We start from the raw sequence: 15,056 nt of genomic DNA, 5'->3' as shown, positions 1-15,056 counted from the left end.
TCTTGATTGCCCCAGCATTTCATTTCATCATACTACCTAGTCAAATTTAGAAAATATGTTTATTTTCTCGAATTTCTACACCATTAAGTGTAAAGTGCAAGGCTTATGTCTAGTTTGTATCCGTAACCGCCGAGTTGAACATTTGCTTTATAAGTTGTTTGATGTGTTTTAGTTGTTCATCAATTATACTTTAGTGATATTTCGATTTGCAATAAACTCAGTGAAAAAAAATAACTGTTAATATCTCGTGTCTGACGTCTCAGAAGAGGTATTTAATATTTACTTGGCTGCATGCCATGTTGTCGTTGTGCGAATGCTATTGTTTTTCAAACTTCGTCTGTTTTTCAAGGAGTTTCGTTAGACTAATTTGTTTGTTAAAGGTGCACCATGAAATTATAATAGTAAGTAATGAAAGTAAGCTAGTGGTGGCGCTATTTATAGTCAAACGAAATGTGTGTTTTCGTTTATCATTGGATAAGTGAATTAGCAAGCAAGGAGCTGAATTAGTAAAGTTGGCATATATTTGTTAATTTTTTTCGTTTTGTTTTTAAGAAAGTGCTCAATATTACAAAAGACAGAAAACATCTTATAGTACCGAGTTTTTGATTACCTAAACGTTTTGTCATCTAACTAACATGCAGTATTGGGTTACATGCTGTTGGTATACAAATTGGCTTCATGCTATCCTTCATTTCCCCAGTTTAGAATACTAAAACTAAATTTTATGTGAACCATAATCGACACACTAACAAATATGTATACATATAGATATATGCAGTTTCCCTAATCTCTGTATTTCTAGTTAATCCATAAATACCTCTACCATTTGAATTGAACAAACCTCCACTTTATTTGAACATACAAATTATCAATAAGAAAATAAAGAGGAGTGTAAAATAATATGCCAACAACCCTATATTTCCTATATCCAATTCCGACGAGCTTTCGCTCAGTAACAGGACTCTAGGTTGTCTGGAATACGACAAACATGTTACTATTATTAGTGATTGAGACGCTATTTATGTTAACAAATCACCTGATAATTTTTACGGTCTTAAACTGGGTTAAATTATTTAAGCAAAATTTTTACTTATATTACTACACATCAGAATTATAAGGATTATTTAACACTATGTGATTAAGAGCTACATTAGTACATGCAAGTTTTAATCGTATGTCAACTTCAGGCAGAAAGAAGTTTTTAAAAAATAGAAGAAAAATGAAATATATTGTGTGTCTAACTGTTAAGAATAAATGACATTTCTGTAAACCACAGTTTTAGTCTTTTTGACCTCATACTTGAACATTGAGGAAAAAGAAAAATAATTGTAGATTTAAATGGTTTTATTTTTTGCTGTAAGTTGGAACAAAATTCCTAGTCATTCTTCCTAGCAAGGATACTCATTATTCGAAACTTGTTACAGAAAATTATTTCCACAAAATTTCTTACAAATTATCAAGTAGCAAAATAAATAATCTTATTAATGTTAAAATGCACTGAATATATCTTGTTAGTAAAATTATAAAAGACATTTACAACTTAAGAAAACAAACTAATCCATTAATCAACACTTTAGTCATTTTTACTCAATAGAGATGTCATTTGTGGTATTTTGAAAGATTTCTTGTCATGTGTAGGATTGCCCCTGGTGAAGAACTTACATATGTCTGTATATCATTAATTGCTTGAATATATGAGGATAAAATAACTTGATAGGAAACATTCCACTGTTAAAGATTATTTGGTGTTGAAGTGACATATATACATGTGAGTTTGCATATATACGTATAAACATCAGGCTTAAAAACTGATTCTCATTGTAACTTGTGAAATATGTTTAAGAAAAAGTTAATTGATTTATATACTGTGCCATGAGAGTTTCAGGCAGAACTTTAATTTTTGTATAAAAATTCTAATGTTCACTTGTAGAACTCAAAAAAGATTGTGTTGAATTTGGAATTATTTTATGAAGACAGTTTGGCTCACTTGTATTACTTTCAGATACTTGCTGTTTTACATTATTTACACTGGGTAGTTTGGCTGTGTGTAACACAGGGCATAAATATAAAGGTCTTTTTTTTTCCCTATGAATTTGGTTTTTAGTGCAGTGTATTTGATCATATATTAAATATCTTACTTGAAAGTTATTGTAGTACATGTGACACTTTACAGTATGTAAAATATTATCATATGGCTTCCAAATATAACTTAGCACATATGGTTATAGTTATGGTGTTTTGTACATGTAGCAAACTAAATCTTTATGTGTGATTTATTATTTTAGCTGTGCTCACTCTCAAACTAAAACTGTATCCATTTTAACATCATCATTCATATAGCCTTGGAGCTAATATTTTTCCCTAGATTGTAATTTTAGTCGGTGACAGTTTTACCTTGTCATGAGTTGAAACTTTTTCATAGATTATTGTAATAGTCCTGATCTTCCAGGCAAAGTGTTAGTTCGCCATCTTGTAATTACTATTATACTTGTATAGATAGTCTAGTTTCGTTTTCAGTATGTACATAATTTCTTCAAGAACAAATCTCATTGGCATAGGAATATTGTATTGAGAAAAATTGTAAAATATAAATGTAAAAACAAGATTTAATATATTTAATCATCCTAGATTATAATGCATTGTTTTAATAAATAGAATAATTTACTAGACTATTGGTAGATTATTGTATTTGATATCAGAAAAATGTTTGACTTGTTCTTCTGCCAAAACAAATAAAAGTTCAAAATTTAATTTTTTTCTTTTAATACCAAATTATTATCTCATCATACAACTTAAATTTTTTTGCTGTATGTAAGATAGTAATCAAATTAAAATGTGTTACAAGTTTCACTTTTTGAAATTGAGACTTAAATATGACTACAGCTGAATTACAACAAAACATCAAAGAACTGCTGCCTGCATTTTTTCTCTTAGGTTTCTTTGGGATGTCCATAAATGAGCGACTAAAAGCAAGACACTCCCCTGATCCAACACCAGGGGTGTTGTCTCGCAGTAGGTCTCTGATAGGACTCTTCTCTCATCGTCGAACAGCATCATCAGGTGGAACACCTACTAGTTCTTATACAGATGGTAGCAGTATCAGTGGTGGAGGCAGTAGCAACAGCAGCACCTTATCCCGTGGTAGGTGTAAATAGTAAGGTTTTTGCCTTGATATAGAAGCAGCAATAATCATCTTTGGTGAAAGCAACAATAATAGGAACACTTCCTAATTTTTTGTCACTTGATAATAACAGCATTATTAGTGTAAGCAGCTACAGCAGTAACACCACAATTTTTTGATAGTATATTTGATTAGTAATATTACTAATTGCCAGATGTGACAATAGCTGCAACTTCAGTATCTCATGTAATGCTAAATATTCTTTATTTTGCATATATTTCAAAAAATAAATTTATATGTGGAGTTGAAGATACTATTCTGACCTCACAGTGGGCTTTCATTCTTGTCAGAGATAAAGCTAGGTGACTCAATCGATCAATCAATATAATCAGTTACTTATGATCAGAGATTAAATTGATTAGTGTTGTGTAAACTAATTGATTAATGTCATGAAAATAATCAACTAATCAAAATTATGATTATCAGGTTTTTATGTGTGGATGGGCTGGATTCTTTACAGTAGGTGTTTGTGACTTGTTGGCAATAAATATCAACAATATATAAACAGTACACAGTCCACTTATTTCAAAATAGTATATTAAAACAAGTCAAACTTATATACAAATGTTCATTACACAGTTAATTACCACAGTTGTATCCAGAGCTTTAAATAATCTTATCTGTTTGTCAAAGCCCATACAGGCTGGTCCAGTTACTTTAGAACCCAAGTGACAAGTCTGGCATTCTAAGGATTGGCAAATTTCTTAACATTTTCTTCAACTTCTGGAATGCCATCTGCTGTGGTTGTTCCCACTTCATTCTGTTGGGTTGGCTTTTCTTGGTCAGGTCAGTCAGTGGTGTAGTGACTTCAGCATAGATTGTGATGAACTTCGTATAGTAACCTGCTAACCTCAGGAAGGACCTGACCTGCTGCTTGGTCGTTGAAGCTGGTGTATCTTGTATGTGGGTTAGCTTTTCTTCTGTCTTGTGTCCAACAAAGTCCAGCACAGAATAACCCATGTGGCACTTAGATGGTCTGTTGGTCAGACCTGCTGCCCCTCATTCTCCTGAACAGCTCTCTGCGTTTCTTCGGGTGGTCTTCCCATCTCGCCGTGTGGATAAGAATGTTATGCACATAATGCTCGATTTTGGTGTTTTAGTGCAAAATCTTTCTCATCATGTGGTTGTATGTCACTAACCCAAACAGCATCCTGTTGAACTGGTAGCATTCATCTGGTGTCACAAATACTGTCTTCTCTTTAGATCCTTTCTCCATAAGGATCTGCCGATAATCTTTACTGAGAATAATCATGGAAAAGAACCTGGCCCCATCTTGTTTTGCCATGGTAGCCTCTGGGTTGCCCCTATGTTCGAAAAACTTTGTCATAAGGTTCAGCTTCTGGAAATCTATGTAGAAATGGTTTGAGCCATCCTTCCTCTTTACAGTTACCACTGGTAAACGGTATGCTGAATTTGAAGGCTCTATTATTCCAACTTCTAACATTGCCTCAACTTCTTTCTTCATCTAGTCTCTCATTGCATAAGGCATCTGGTAGAGCTTCACCTTGACTGGATCTCTGATCATGGGCTCAATCTTGTGTTGCATAAGGCCTGTCTTGCCTTGTCTATTTTTGAAGGCATCTGTGTACTGGCACAGTAGATCTTGAAATTCTTTATTTTACTTGCTAGTCAATTCTTTGCAGATGTTGATGCCTAGAGAGAGAAGAATGTCAACAAAGAAGAGGAGAGGCAGAGAAGAGAGAAAGAAGACAGTGAGAGGAAAGACTGGAAATGGAGAAAATAAGAAAACAAATTGAGATTGCCAAGCTCACCCAACAGGAAGATGAAGGACCCAACAATGACAGTGGGGTCAGGGCCATCAAACCCAAGCTGCACAAAGTCAGAACTGGGACAAAGGTGACTGGGCAGTTTGTTTCAGCCTTCTTCTCACAGGAAAAGGCCTACAAGTGTGTGTGAGTATGACATCAGAAGATGCTATGGGCTATGGCAAGTTACAAGTGGCCTTGCTGAAATGCCATGAACTTACCGAAGAAGGTTTTTGCTGGAAATCCAGAGAAGTACAACCTGACACTGGAGAAACTATATTTCAGTTTGTAACATGTCTACAGCAATACTTCACAAGGTAGATTGACATGAAGAAGTGTGAAGATAGATTTGAAGGACTGGCAGTTCAACTATTATGTGAGCAGTTCATGATCACATGCTCTATTGAAATTTCACTGTTCCTAAAAGGGAAAGCACTGAAAGACATGGATGAGATGATCAAGCTGGCAGAACAGTATATGGAAGCTCATGGAGGGAGTAATAACTGGTAAGTCCAATAATACTCAGTTAAAGTCAAAACCAGGGGTGGCTGATCAGTAGCAGAATACCAACAAAGTTACAAGGAGAAGAGATGCTATGCTAGTTACAAAATGGGGCACATTGCAAGTGAGTGCAAGTCCATCACCAACAAGCAACTGCAGAAATGTCATCATAAAGCATCTGGAGCTTTCTACAAAAAGATTGCTGGTGAGAAACAAGAAAAGAGTGACTGTCACTATGAATGCTGCTGCCAGAAGCACCAAAATAGAGACAACTCCTTAGATTCACCATAAGAAGGATTAAACAGTGCATGATTGATGATCAGCTCAAGTTAGCACATGAATTAACGGTGCCAGTGTTGATCGGAGCATGTTACAAACGTTGAGATGCCAACAAACCACAACATGCCAGTTAGTGGAAGCTATGTCTGGGACAAGGAAGTGAAAGTCCTATGAGACACTTGGTGCAGCAGTGAGAACCAGTCTAGTTCCTGATGACCAGATGATGGACAAGGTAAATTTGTGTATGCTGATTGGTGGGACAGTGATAAAGTTTCCCACAGCAAGAAATAAGGTTAACACTCCATACTATGTGGGAGACCTTGAGGCCATGTGTATGAAGGCACCTATCTATGGCTTGGTTATTCGCAATATATCAGGCAGTAGAATTTTTGAGGAACAAGACAGAAAGAAAGCTGATGAGGCATCTGCAGTCACCACTAAAGCTCATGGGAAGAAGAGCAAGCAAGATATCAAGCCCCTGCAAGTCTTGAAAAGTGTCATCCTGAATCTAGATCTATAGGAACTGAAGGAAGCTGATAAGAAAGACTCTTCACTGCAGAAACTTTGGAACAGTGTCCAGGAAAAAGTTGAGCACAAGATCAAGGGGCAAAGGGAATTGCAGAATAGAGGACTGGAAGGGAGTGCTGTACCAGGTCTATCAAGGCAGTTCTACTGAAGAACTTAAATAGATCATAATACCGAATATGGACTCAAGTGATAAAGTTAGCTCAAGAGTCAATTGTGGGAGGATACCTAAGAGCAAAGAAGACAGCAGAAAGAATCACCAGTAACTCCCATTGGCTGGGGGTCATTGACAATTTGACCAGATTAAGCAGGTCATGTGATATCTCCCAAAGGACAGTACCTAGAGGGAAGCTGGACAAGGTGCCACTTGGTGAGATATCTCTCATAGAAGAGCCATTCAGCAAAGTAATTGTGGACTTGATTGGACAACTAGCACCTATATCTGACAACAGCAACTGGTACTTATTGACAGTAGTTGACTACATGACATGTTATCCAGAAGCCTTTTGTCTGGCAAAGATAGAGATGGAAAGAGTAGCAGAAGCCCTCCTGGAAGTGTTCTGCAGAGTCAGCTTTCCATAAGAAATCTTGAGTGACAGAGGAATGCAGTTTACCTCAGAACTGATGTAAGAGGTGTGCAGACTCACCAGCATTAGGTAGCTTTTTACCACTCCATACAACCTCAGATGTAATGAACTTTGTGAGAGAGTCAATGGAGTCTTGAAGAGCATGCTAAAGAAGATGTGCCAAGAGAGACCACATGACTGGGACAGGTGCCTGCAGGCAGTAATATTTGCTTTCTGCGAAGTCCTACAAGCAAGTACAGGATTTTTACCCTGTGAGTTACTGTATGGAAGAACAGTACAAGGTCTGATGCAGATATTGAAAGAACTGTGGATAGGAGAAGAAGAATTAGAAGTGAGGAACAAGTTAGGCCTCAGAAACTGACTGGAGGAGACCTGTCAACTCGTTCAAGAAAGTATGTATGCAGTTCAAGGCAGTCAGAAGGACTTCTATGACAAGAAGGCCAAGGACTAACATTTCAAGGTCGGATTGAAGGTCTTAGTTCTTCTACCACCAGACAACAACAACAAACTCACCGTGCAGTCAAAAGACTTTCAGAAGTACAGGAAGTGGTCAACAGAAAGGACTGTAAGGTGAAAATGGATGGGAAGACCAAGATCTACCATGCCAATCTGATGAAGAGGTACTTCAAGAGGGAAGAAGACCTAATGGGTGCAACTATATGTAGGTCTATAGGAACTGAAGGAAGCTGATAAGAAAGACTCTTCACTGCAGAAACTCATGAAGGTCTTAGCTCTTCTACCACCATACAACAACAAACTCACTGTGCAGTTGGTCAACTCAGCAGTGAAATTCTACCACATGATGGGTAAGATGTTGTACAAGACCTCCAGCATTTTGTGGATGATATTCTGACCCACACAGCTAGATAAGAAGACCACCTGAATATACTCAATGAAATGTTTGGCTGAGTGAAGACAGCAGGTCTGACTATCAGACCATCTAATTACTACATCAGTTATTCTGTGCTGGACTTTATTTGACACAAGATGGGCAACTGACAGATAGCCGTGGAAGAGAAGAAACTAACCCACATACAAGGTGCTCCAATGACCAAGCAGCAAGTCAGATCCTTCCTGGGATTAGTAGGATACTATAAGAAGTTCATCCCAAACTATGCTGCACCACTGACAGACCTAACCAAGAAAGGTTGGCAAGGTGAATTAGGAACAACCACAGAAGATGACATTCCAGAAGGTGAAGAACAAGTTAGGAAGTTTGCCAGTCTTTAGAATGCCAGACTTCAACAAACTGTTCATTGTTCTGACCAATGCATCAAACGTTGGAATTGGAGCTGTACTTCTGCAAGAACATGTAAGTGAACTGTTTCCCATAATGTATGCCAGTAAAAAGCTGTTGAGTAATGAGAAGAACTACTCTGTGATCGAACGAGGGTGTCTAGCGATCAGTCCACTTACTCAGGCTAGTAATGTAACATTAAATTAATTAAAACTGGAATGAGAATTTGACAAGGTTTAATCACATTCTCAGGTAATGAAATGAACCAGTCTGTCTGCTTTTTATGGTTCTTGCAGAATCATGATGCAATTCAAGTAGATTTTTGCCTCAAATGATGATCCAGTGACCTTTGGAAAAAGATCATTCTTAATTCTTTCAAAGTAAGTACATGTAAAATAAAAAAACTTCAACAAACGTGTGTGTGCTGTAACCTTAAGACAATTTAGTACAAATTCATTCTGTAATTACTTAAAATTTAGATTGCGCTGATAATATAGGCTACAAACCATGACAATAATAATATTCTTATAACCATTTCAAAATGTAGATGATGTATGAAGAACTTGTTTTAAAAATTTAATTCCAACAAACATGAAAAAGGTAAGTATGGAATGAAAGAATTAGAAGAAATATCCATGAAGTAAAAATCATGCATACTCAAAAGTTTATATTCTCAGTGAAAATCATATATATAGGTAGGGCTTAAAAGTATCATGGTGATGCATGACTACTGCATCACTCTGGTTGATTAAATCTTTATATACTCCACTGTCACATATTGTTTGTCATTCATTGTTTTTAATCTGCTGCTAATTATTTAAACTTTTTTTCCTGTTGAATAAATTTTTTGTAAATAATGCCTTATAATTTTTTTAAATTCTGTTGGACTAGTATTTACTAAGTCATCATGAGAGCAGCTTAAATGTTTACATGCAATCTTCTTTTTACACAAAATGAATGTACAGAAAACACTAATGTGGAAGTCAAGAGCCATGCTAATAAAACTATGGTTCTGTTATAGTCACTTTTTTGCTTATATGTTAGGTTAATAACTACATTTTATATTTAATATAACTCATTTTCGTTTTTAAGAGGTATCTACTTAACTTACGAACAATATGAAGTTTTGAGAAGCTATTTGTGGGATAATGTTGTTCCATGATCATGTCTCACTGTCAGGGACAAAACGTTGTCCAGAAATAAATCTATTATCCTACAGGTATGTGTTTCAAAACTTTATATATCTCATTAATTGGTTTTTGTACATTACATAATCAAGTTACTCAAAGCTTATATCATATTTCATTGATAATGAAAGATAAAATAACTTTTTTAAAAAGGGAATTAAACTATTGAAGAATGTGATAGTAAATGAAAGCTGTCTAATAATATTACTGCCATAATTTTTATTGAAAATTTTATTGAACTACTGTTTTATGATCGTCTGTCAATATGTTTGGTATCAGTTGTAGATTATAATTCAAATTTTAGTATTATACGTTAGTTGATTTCATATTTTAAAAGTAAAGATTAAAAAATAAATTCCTAAATATTGATTTTTGTATGTTGAATGTAGCTCTGATTCAAATTATATGTTCGTGATGTCCAAATACAAAGTTTATAGTTTCTTACGGATTAGAAACTCAAATTACCAATATTGACAAGCTAGAATATAAAATAAAAACCTCCTATCTTTTCTATTTGCTGAAATATTACTATATTTAGTGATTAAAACACAATGGCCCTGCCCACTTCTTCAATTTTTGGAAATGATTCCTTACGAACAATCTCTTTGCTCCTTTATGGCTTTATAACCAAAGAAAAGCTCAGAATTTTCCCTATGTGGGTTTCTGGCTCTTGAAGGTGGAAAGTTCCCAAGATTTTTTCTTTTTTGTCTTGCATCTGGGAAGGAAGGAGTAAGTGAAAATGTTTTTCAAAATATAATTTTTGTAGACCCAAATACAGCTTAGTTACTAAGCCTAATAAATTATAGTGAATTTCTGTGGTATTACTATAGTAATTTATGACTTTTTTTGTTATTTTAAAATGCAGATATAAAACTCCATGTGTGAAATTTGACAAAGCTTAGCAAATAATGGCAAGTGGCAAACAAGTACAAAGTTCATAAGTAGAATAGATCATTTTTTTTTCTATACTTCCTTATTTACTGTTTTATGTTTTAAGAAAAATAACTGAAATTTAAGAATTTACTTGTAAATAGTAATTATATATATATACGTACATAATGTTTTCTAACCAGAATATGATTGTATTTTACAAAATATTGGTCCACTAGAACAAAGCCAAGACAGGTCACTTTGTAAAAGCCAGTTTTATACTAATGTATATGGTAACATGACTGCACGTGAGCCGCATCATTGCAACTTCTATAGTGTTAATCAGACACAGCTGGAAGGTCAGTAAAATAAAAATAATATATACATATGTAAATATATAATGTTATGAGATTTAAGCTATTTAGTCTAAACATTTGTGTTTTCATGTTATAATCTGTAGTCATTCTAGAACGAAAAAGGCATAATTTATATTTATTTCCTAATTTTTTATGGGGGTTACAAGATTGGTCAAATCTACCGAACCTGTACAGAAACTCAGTATTGAGAATAACAGATAAAATATAAAGTTTTTTCTAAACAAAAATGTTTGATAATTATCTGGAGGCTCCTCAGTGGCACAGTGGTATGTCTGCTGACTTTCAACGCTCGAATCCGGGTTTCGATTCCTGTGGTGGGCAGAGCACAGGTAGCCCATTGTGTAGCTTTGTGCTTAATTACAAACAAACAATTATCTGGAGGTTATAAAGATTTTGCATGTGAAACTTTACAATTTTCTGATGCATAAAAGTATTTTTAATCTAAAAATAAAAATTACATGTTGGACAGTAAACAATCGAAAAGAAAAAATGCACAATCAAATCTTTAAAAATATTAAAACATGATTAAAAAATCTGATATTTTGTGTATGATAGCCTAGTCATATTTACTGATAATTTGCAAAAGTTTGTGAAGATACACATACTGTATTAGAAGTTAAAGTATGAAAATTATAAAAAGCACAAAATAGTAACAAGATTGGTTCCTGGGACTGAGCTCATAATGAGAGAGTTACTAGTGGTAAAGGTATTTGCAAATATAAAGTTCAAAAAGTAATACATAAAATTAAAAAAACAAAACATTAAACATGAGCTATACTCAGGAAAAATGTAGACATTATTAGTTATTTGAAAATAACACTAAAATTTATATCTACCACAGCTAGGTAGGACATTTAAATTGACTTTTTGTGTATGAAGCACGTCCCTTTTTATTTTAACAAGGTTCGGTATTAGGGCAGTACTACAGCCCAAATACAACACGGCGAGTATTAGAAGGGTCATCTACATGGTCAAGCAAGCCACCCAAAGCCCCACGTCCTGAACGAGCATTAGCTATGTTTCAGGCAGTGAACAGTGGACTCAGGTATGATGAGAATTTATAGTTTTGTAATATGTAAACTATTTTCAGTGTTTACTGTCAACTTTTTTTTTCTACTGAGTGAAATCTTGAACATCTACTATCTGCTACAATAATTGTTTCATTTACATTTCATTATAAATTTGAACTGTTTTGTCATGTGCTCATTTGATAAGTATATGTTTATTTGCGCATTATGGTAACACCAGAAAATGAACTCCATGTAATCATTCTGTTTTAGCTTATGTTTGAGAAAAATCCTTTTCTAATTTCTTTATTTCAAAATCACAAACATATGTAGATGTGGATCTTAGTAATTGCCTGTGCCATGATATTAAGGAAGCTTGAGCTTTGCTCACATTTATTTTACTTTTGAAATCAACATTTTGCTTACTTGTGTTAATAATCAATATAAGAACATTATAGTATGTATAGTATCTAAAGCATGCTGTTTTACAAAAATATTCTATTTATTTTATTTTTCTTGAATTATGACAGTACTATTAAATTTTGTGAATGTAAGCAATCGTAGTTATATCTATTACTAATTTTAGTCATTTCTAAGTTATTTCAAATTATGTAATGTAGTTTTTGTAAAAAAAAGTCAATTTCAAGACAAAGCTGTCACATTATATAATTTTCTGAAATACCTTTTAGTGGACCTGTATTTTTTTTCCATATATGTATATATGTAGTGAAAACTCTAAGCTATCAATAACTTTCCAAATTGCTGACTTCATAGGTGTGATGAATTTTAAAAATTAATTTTATTTGTGATTATGTGATCTGATGGAAATTGATAAATTAACAGAATAGAAATAGTTTTAAATTTTAAAGTGATTACGCTCTCAACCAGCTAGTCCTATAAAATAAATAATTCCCCATGTATATTCTGGAAAATTTACTGGTTTCAACACAGAGGTACAAAATATATATGTATCACTTAATGTTTGATCATTCTGAATTAATAAGACTATAATGAAATTTGTAAAATTTTTGATATAGGCAAAGAATACTAAGACACACTTGATGTCCATGGGAATCCTAACAAAATGTACTGTAACAAAGATAAAACTTGAAACTTGTGTATTGTTGGATATACAGAATATAATATTTATGGTTACAACGTTTCATCAGCTATATATTATACTCTATGTATCCGACAATAAACAAGTTTTTAAGTTTTACATTCACAAATAATATAGTATAGTTTTAAAAATATTTGTATGTTACATATATGAACTCTTTAGGTTAAGATATTACTGTATTTTAATATATTAATGATAAGAACGTTTCTTTTTTTAATTTTAATATACTGAGTTTGTACATGTACTATACATTTGTACAGTTTTTTTACAACCTAGAAATTCTGGTCATGGGTTCATTTCCCATATAATAATGGACACGTAAGAAATATATGTGCTATTTCATATAAAGATAATTATGATTAGTACCTATAAGTATACTGCTTTTGTGACTTGTTTCTGTTGATTAGGTTTTAATTAAATATGTAATGATTTGTAAGCAGTAATAACTAATTTTTAGGTGCAACATAACAGCTCATAGAATGGCTCTGTTTGTTTTTCCAAGTACAAACTTTTAGCTCATGGCTCCATCTCTTGATCAATTTGAGATCTAATTACAGCCATGACTATTGAGGATTCCCTCTTGTTTGTAAAAGATGTAGATAAATATTAGAATAATTTTTCATAAACATTTAAAAGTTCTCACGATCTGAGTCTAAAAGGGTATGTAATTGCTCTTGTGATGTTTTTTACTGAAATTAACTATAAATGGTAACTCAATTGTTTTTATTCTTCTTGAAATTGAAGTCTACATGTCAAATGTTAAGTACATTTGGTAGTTTATTATTTCATTAGTCTGAGGTGAAGAGGTCTCACAAGACAGTAATTCTCTTTTGGTCATACTGTATGTGCAGTAGTAGGACATCGAATTTTTAAACAGCATGAATAACCAATTACATATTTTAAAATTGTTGGAAAACCTTTTCTAAGTGCTACAGTTTGAAATGTTATGAATTCTACTTAGCTAAATGATTTGGATATCAGCATACTTTGTGTGAGCCTATGCAGTATATCTTCTGTACAATGATAATCTTTTTTTGAGAATTGCTTGAGAAGAAAAGCTATGTCTGGGGATGCATGCTTTAACAGATCGAAAGGGAATAGAGTAAAAGAAAGTGACGAGTTGAAAACAAAATTATGGATAATTAACTATAATCCCCTTCATTTGGGTAAGAGCTTGAGATATTTTGTATTTTTGCGAGATGTATGCATTTTGTTGCATTAAAAGTAAAAATGTAATGTAGGTATTTGATAACCATGTTTTACAAGCAGTAGTTGTTAAAATTAACTTGTTTTGAATGATACTTTTCACTAACATACAAAAATATTACTACCAATGTTTTCAGGGAGTGCATTAATCTTACTCAAGATGACATTGTAAATCTCAGGACTTCAGTAGAAGGTCTTACAGTTAACACTCAGGTAGGTGAAAAATAACAGATCTTTTGCCAAGAAAGACTTGATATCTTATCATAAATGATGAATTACAGTTACATTTAAAATTGTAATAAGTAAAAATAAATGTTACAATGACAGCTGAAACAAATGAAATAATAATATAACAATGTGCTTCAGTTTTACACTGTTATCTAGGATGTGTAGTGATCTGTATACATTAATCACTTTGATCTAGTTTTTCAGAACAGACATACTTTAACCCATGTATCATCAGAAATTTGTATAGTGTATAAAACCTCACTACGTAAATTGCACACCCCTATGAAGAATTAGGTCTCCCAATTAGTTATAATTATTTTGTATTGCAAAATAAACACACACCTCATTACCCTTATCTGTTCCCAGCTTAAACAATAAAGCGAAGTGGAATTTTGAAACAGCTATTTGTGAAATAATAGATTTATTTCTGTACAACATCTATAACAGTAAGACATGATAATTTAAGATACACTGTTAGAGACGAAACATTGTACAGAAATATATTTATTATCCCACAAATAGCTGTTTCAAAGTTAAATATTTTTCTTAAGTTAAGTGTGTACCTCTTAATTAAAAGGCAAATAGTAATACAGTGTTGAATATCTCAGAAGAAGCTTTTTTCTTTTTTGGGGGGAAGAGTTAGGTTTAATCATTATTAAGTGTTAATCTCCAGACTGTAGATTAAGTTAAGTGTGTACCTCTTAATTAAAAGGCAAATAGTAATACAGTGTTGAATATCTCAGAAGAAGCTTTTTTCTTTTTTGGGGGGAAGAGTTAGGTTTAATCATTATTAAGTGTTAATCTCCAGATTGTAGATGGAGAGTCTATGCTATTTAATACTCAAATTCAGTTGTACTTGAATTGCTTCAGCACTGTATTGATTATTTAACATTGCTCAGTTAAAATTGTTTTACCTTATTCGTATCAGCTTTTGTATCACATAAATATGTTGGAAATATATATTTTTTTTATCAAATATTTACAA

The 15,056-nt window shown here is 33.1% G+C and overlaps 1 protein-coding gene across 1 annotated transcript in view; it reads left to right on the top strand.

Moving 5' to 3' along the window:
• The first annotated feature begins 305 nt into the window (after nucleotides 1–305).
• LOC106468118 (rho family-interacting cell polarization regulator 1-like) overlaps nucleotides 306–15,056 on the top strand; it is a 105,723-nt gene continuing 90,972 nt past the window's right edge. The window contains exons 1-4 of the mRNA XM_022396425.1: nucleotides 306–401; nucleotides 2,935–3,141; nucleotides 11,414–11,555; nucleotides 13,981–14,056. Coding sequence (XP_022252133.1) covers nucleotides 2,946–3,141; nucleotides 11,414–11,555; nucleotides 13,981–14,056 — 414 coding nt within the window. The 5' untranslated portion in view covers nucleotides 306–401; nucleotides 2,935–2,945. The remainder of the gene's footprint in view (nucleotides 402–2,934; nucleotides 3,142–11,413; nucleotides 11,556–13,980; nucleotides 14,057–15,056) is intronic.

This window comes from Limulus polyphemus, unplaced genomic scaffold (assembly GCF_000517525.1).
Source record: "Limulus polyphemus unplaced genomic scaffold, Limulus_polyphemus-2.1.2 Scaffold2879, whole genome shotgun sequence".
In the NCBI taxonomy this organism is placed as follows: Eukaryota; Metazoa; Arthropoda; class Merostomata; order Xiphosura; family Limulidae; genus Limulus; species Limulus polyphemus.
Note: the sequence above shows the minus strand (reverse complement) of the source record. Positions and strands in the feature narration are given on the sequence as shown.